Source organism: Helianthus annuus, chromosome 17 (genome assembly GCF_002127325.2).
Source record: "Helianthus annuus cultivar XRQ/B chromosome 17, HanXRQr2.0-SUNRISE, whole genome shotgun sequence".
NCBI classification, from domain to species: Eukaryota; Viridiplantae; Streptophyta; class Magnoliopsida; order Asterales; family Asteraceae; genus Helianthus; species Helianthus annuus.
Window position 1 is genome coordinate 52,023,152 of NC_035449.2, and position 3,823 is coordinate 52,026,974.

At 35.5% G+C, this 3,823-nt stretch overlaps 1 protein-coding gene across 1 annotated transcript; it reads right to left on the reverse strand.

Annotated features, from left to right (window-relative positions):
* Positions 1-1,685: 1,685 nt before the first annotated feature.
* On the reverse strand, positions 1,686-3,229 carry LOC118488833. Its single transcript, XM_035986216.1, has 3 exons — positions 2,983-3,229; positions 2,514-2,893; positions 1,686-2,357 (listed from the first exon to the last, which is right to left on the reverse strand). Exons 1-3 carry the CDS (start codon positions 3,227-3,229, stop codon positions 1,686-1,688), a joined length of 1,299 nt encoding a protein of 432 aa, XP_035842109.1.
* Positions 3,230-3,823: the final 594 nt, after the last annotated feature.

Genomic DNA, 3,823 nt, shown 5'->3' on the forward strand with positions numbered 1-3,823 from the left:
ACACAGGGTTGTGTTACTGGGACATGCCCCCATGCTGCAATTTTTCTTACAAACTTTTTCAAACGCCCAGATACAGAATTGCCCACGGGGCCGTGCCAGTTCAGCGCGGGGCCGTGGTCAACAATCTGTTAAATTTTTAACTTCTGTTTTCTGATCCTGAGGCTCGTTATTCTTCTGGGTATCTTCCAAAACAATGGATTACTACTCAGAAGACTACACCTACTATATTAAGGATGATTATGAGGAACTTTATTGTAGCATTTGCGGTGAATCCCATTCGGTACAACATTGTTACCTTTTCAAACCATTTACCTCATACACCACGCCAAGTTCTTCATAGACCACTTATGAAGAACCAAGGTTTGAGCTCCCAAAGTCAAACTTTGACTGGGATGCCAATCCGTTTGAAACCTATGACACACCACCAACAATCAATCCCGAAGCCGAACGTGTAATACAAATTCTCAAAAATCTAGAACTCTTAATTAAGAGACATCGAGAAAAGGAAGAGGTGATTTGTACTAAAGAGGTAATAATCGAAGAGGTAAAAATAGAAGAGCAACAAAACGAAAAACTCACGCATGAACCAAACCAAGAAGAAGGTAAGTCTAAAACTAACGATTTTAAACTAAAACAATTTTTTCAAGAAATTCATGTTTTACAACCTTCTTTTGAAAATCATTGTTTGATATCTTCTCATGCTACTTTTCAAAAGAGTTAAACACTACTAATAAAATCGAAGAGTTAATAAGCGTCACGCTAACAAACGATCAAACTTCGCTAATAAAAGATAAATACCATGAACTAAACATAAAACCGGTACCATGTTTTTTTCAAAACATCTTTGTTAGAAACATGCTAATTGATAAAGATCTTTGTGTTAACATAGTGCGAAACTATCTGTATAATGAACTCAACATAATATGAGGTTTCTTTGTATATGAAATTTTAAAGTTAACATGATTTGCCAAATTTTTAAATTTACAAACTACCTAATAAATACTGAAGCTAAAAAAATAATAATAAAGACATAAATTAAGACAACCAATGATTTGCCTATTTTACAATTAAAAGGGAAACCTGGTGACATAATACAAGGTCTTCCAAAAGTGGAACATGTATTAGAAGTGCGTTTGATTGATTCAATATCGATAAAATCTTGAAAAGAGGATCAAGGTTTGGAACAAATGCATAACAAGAATTCTTGGAATTCCTTAGGCATTTTTTATTGGTGCTAAGCTAACTATAGTGTAAAGTCGTATCTCTTTGGTTAACAAGGTCCAAAAGGTTTATCGTTCCCAGGGGGTACAGATACATAATAGGCATATAGAAATTATTATACGTCAAATAACATAAAAAGTGTTGGTTTCAGAAGATAAAATGTCTAATGTTTTTTCGCCTGGAGAACTAATTGGATTGTTGCATGCGGAACGAATGGGGAGCGCTTTGAAAGAAACGATCTGTTACCAAGCCGTCTGATTGGGAATAACAAGAGCATCTATGAATAATTAAAATGTTCGAAAAGCTAAAACCATAGGGAAATCATAAGTTGAGTTAAATTGGGCACCTTCGGCTATTTGCTAGATAAATCGGCTCATCTAGATATTTTCTTTTGATGTTTATGGGTGCCGTAATTCAATTCGTAGTCTAAGTTATGCTCTTTCTAAGTTATGCTCTTTCTAAGTTTAGGACTCTTTTACATAACCTTTTAAGAAACCCATGTATCTTTCAAAAGGGTACATGTAGCGTAGAAATACAGGACCACAAGCCTGAATTTCTCTTACAATATGGATTACCAGGTGAACCATCACATCAAAAAACGACGGCGGAAAATACATCTCAAGTTCACAGAGCGTGACGATTATTTCTTTTTGCAAACTTTCAAGTGATTGTGGATCAATTACTTTCGAATGAATTGTGTTGAAAAACAAACAAAGCTTTGTGATTGTATGTCGGATTTTATCTGGTAATGATCCACGGATTGCAATAGGAATCATATGTGTCATCAAAACATGACAATCATGAGACTTCATACCAAGCAATTTAGAATCTTTCAATGACACCAACCTTTTAATGTTTGCTGAATAGCTGGATGGAACTTTAATACCGTGTAAACATTCACAAAACATTCTTTTTTCCTTGTTTGACATTGTGTAGTATGCTGGTGGTAGAAAAAAACCTTTAGGGTGCGGAACAGGATGAAGCCCTTCACGTATTCCCATTTCTTGCATGTCTTTACGGACATTGATCCCATCTTTAGTTTTCCCGGGAATGTTTAACAATAATCCAAGCAGGCTTTCACATACATTTTTCTCAATATGCATGACATCTAAGCAGTGTCTAACTTGTAAATGCTCCTAGTAAGGCAAATCCCAAAAGACAGACTTTTTTTTCCAAATGTTGGATGGTTCAGGATGAGTTTTTTTCCCCTTTGTTTTTTTCCCTTTTGTTTTTTTCCCTTTTGTTTTCTTCCCCTGGGTTTTTTTCCCCAACACGACATTTAAATTTCTTACTCGTGAAAATGCATCAAATTCTTCCCTTACTTTTCCATGTTCAATTTTTCCATCAAACTCCACTGTTCTGTTCCGATAATCGTGATTTTCCGGAAGGAATCTTCGATGTCCCATGTACACAGTTTTTCTACAATTACTTAACCATATTGAACTTGTGTCATCTTCACAAATAGGACAAGCTAGTCTACCTTTCGTACTATATCCTGACAAATTACCATACGCTGGAAAATCACTGATGGTGCAAAATATCATGGCACGCAAATCAAAATATTCTTTCTTATAAGAATCATACACGTTAACACCTGGGTTCCATAGAGTTTTAAGGTCATCTATCAGTGGAGACAAATAAACATCAATGACATTACCAGGATGTTTCGGACCTTGAATCAACAACGACATCATTATGTATTTTTTTTCATGCATAACCACGGTGGAAGGTTATAGATGCAAAGAAGAACCGGCCACGTACTATGACGACTACTCATGTTTCCAAAAGGGTTGATCTCGTTCGAACTAAGCCCAACCCGTATGTTTCTGATCTCGTTACCAAAATCAGGATACATATAATCAATAGTTCTCCACTGAGGTGAATCTGCCACATGTCTTAGTTTTCCATCATTTATACGGTCATCTGAATGCCAACGCAACAATTTTGGTTCCTTCTCGTTTGCAAATAATCGTTTCAGTCTTGGTATAATAGGAAAATACCACAACATTTTAGCTGATGGTCCATTTTTTTGTCACATCATCGTCAACTTCATCTGTATTGCTTTTACGCTTATACCTTGATGCGCCACAGTTAAAACATGTATGATCATTTTTGAACTCGTTTCTATACAACATACAATCATTTGGACATGCATGTATTCTTTCAACTTCCAATCCCATCGGGCACATCATTTTTTTTGCTTGGTATAACGAAAGTGGTAACTCACTGCCTTCTGGAAGCATGTCATTTAATAACACTAATAGATCTGTGAAACTCTTATCACTCCATACGTGTGTTGACTTTAGGGTAGACAATCTCAAAACAGCACTTAGTTTCGAGTATTTCTTACAACCAGCATATAACGGTTTTTCCTCATCTTCAAGTAATTTTCTTAATTTTTCTTGCTCATCATCACCAATATTAGTCTCTAAATCATTATACATGTCATTGAAGTTGTCTTTGTCGTCATTTAAAGTGAATTTTTCGTGATCAATATATTGTTCTTTATTATCCTTTTTGTCATTGTCTATTTTGAAAGACGATGTGCTACGATTAGCAAGAGATTCCCCATGCTTTGACCAACAAGCATATCCAGGCATAA

Bases quoted from the DNA above. Each gene is read 5' to 3' on its own strand.
- LOC118488833 (XM_035986216.1), bottom strand. From the start codon at position 3,229: ATGTTGTGGTATTTTCCTATTATACCAAGACTGAAACGATTATTTGCA. The intron at 2,894-2,982 runs GTACGTGGCCGG...TGTTGATTCAAG, and splicing joins AAACATGAGTAGTCGTCATA to GTCCGAAACATCCTGGTAAT. The intron at 2,358-2,513 runs GTAAGAAATTTA...TTGCCTTACTAG, and splicing joins AATTTGATGCATTTTCACGA to GAGCATTTACAAGTTAGACA.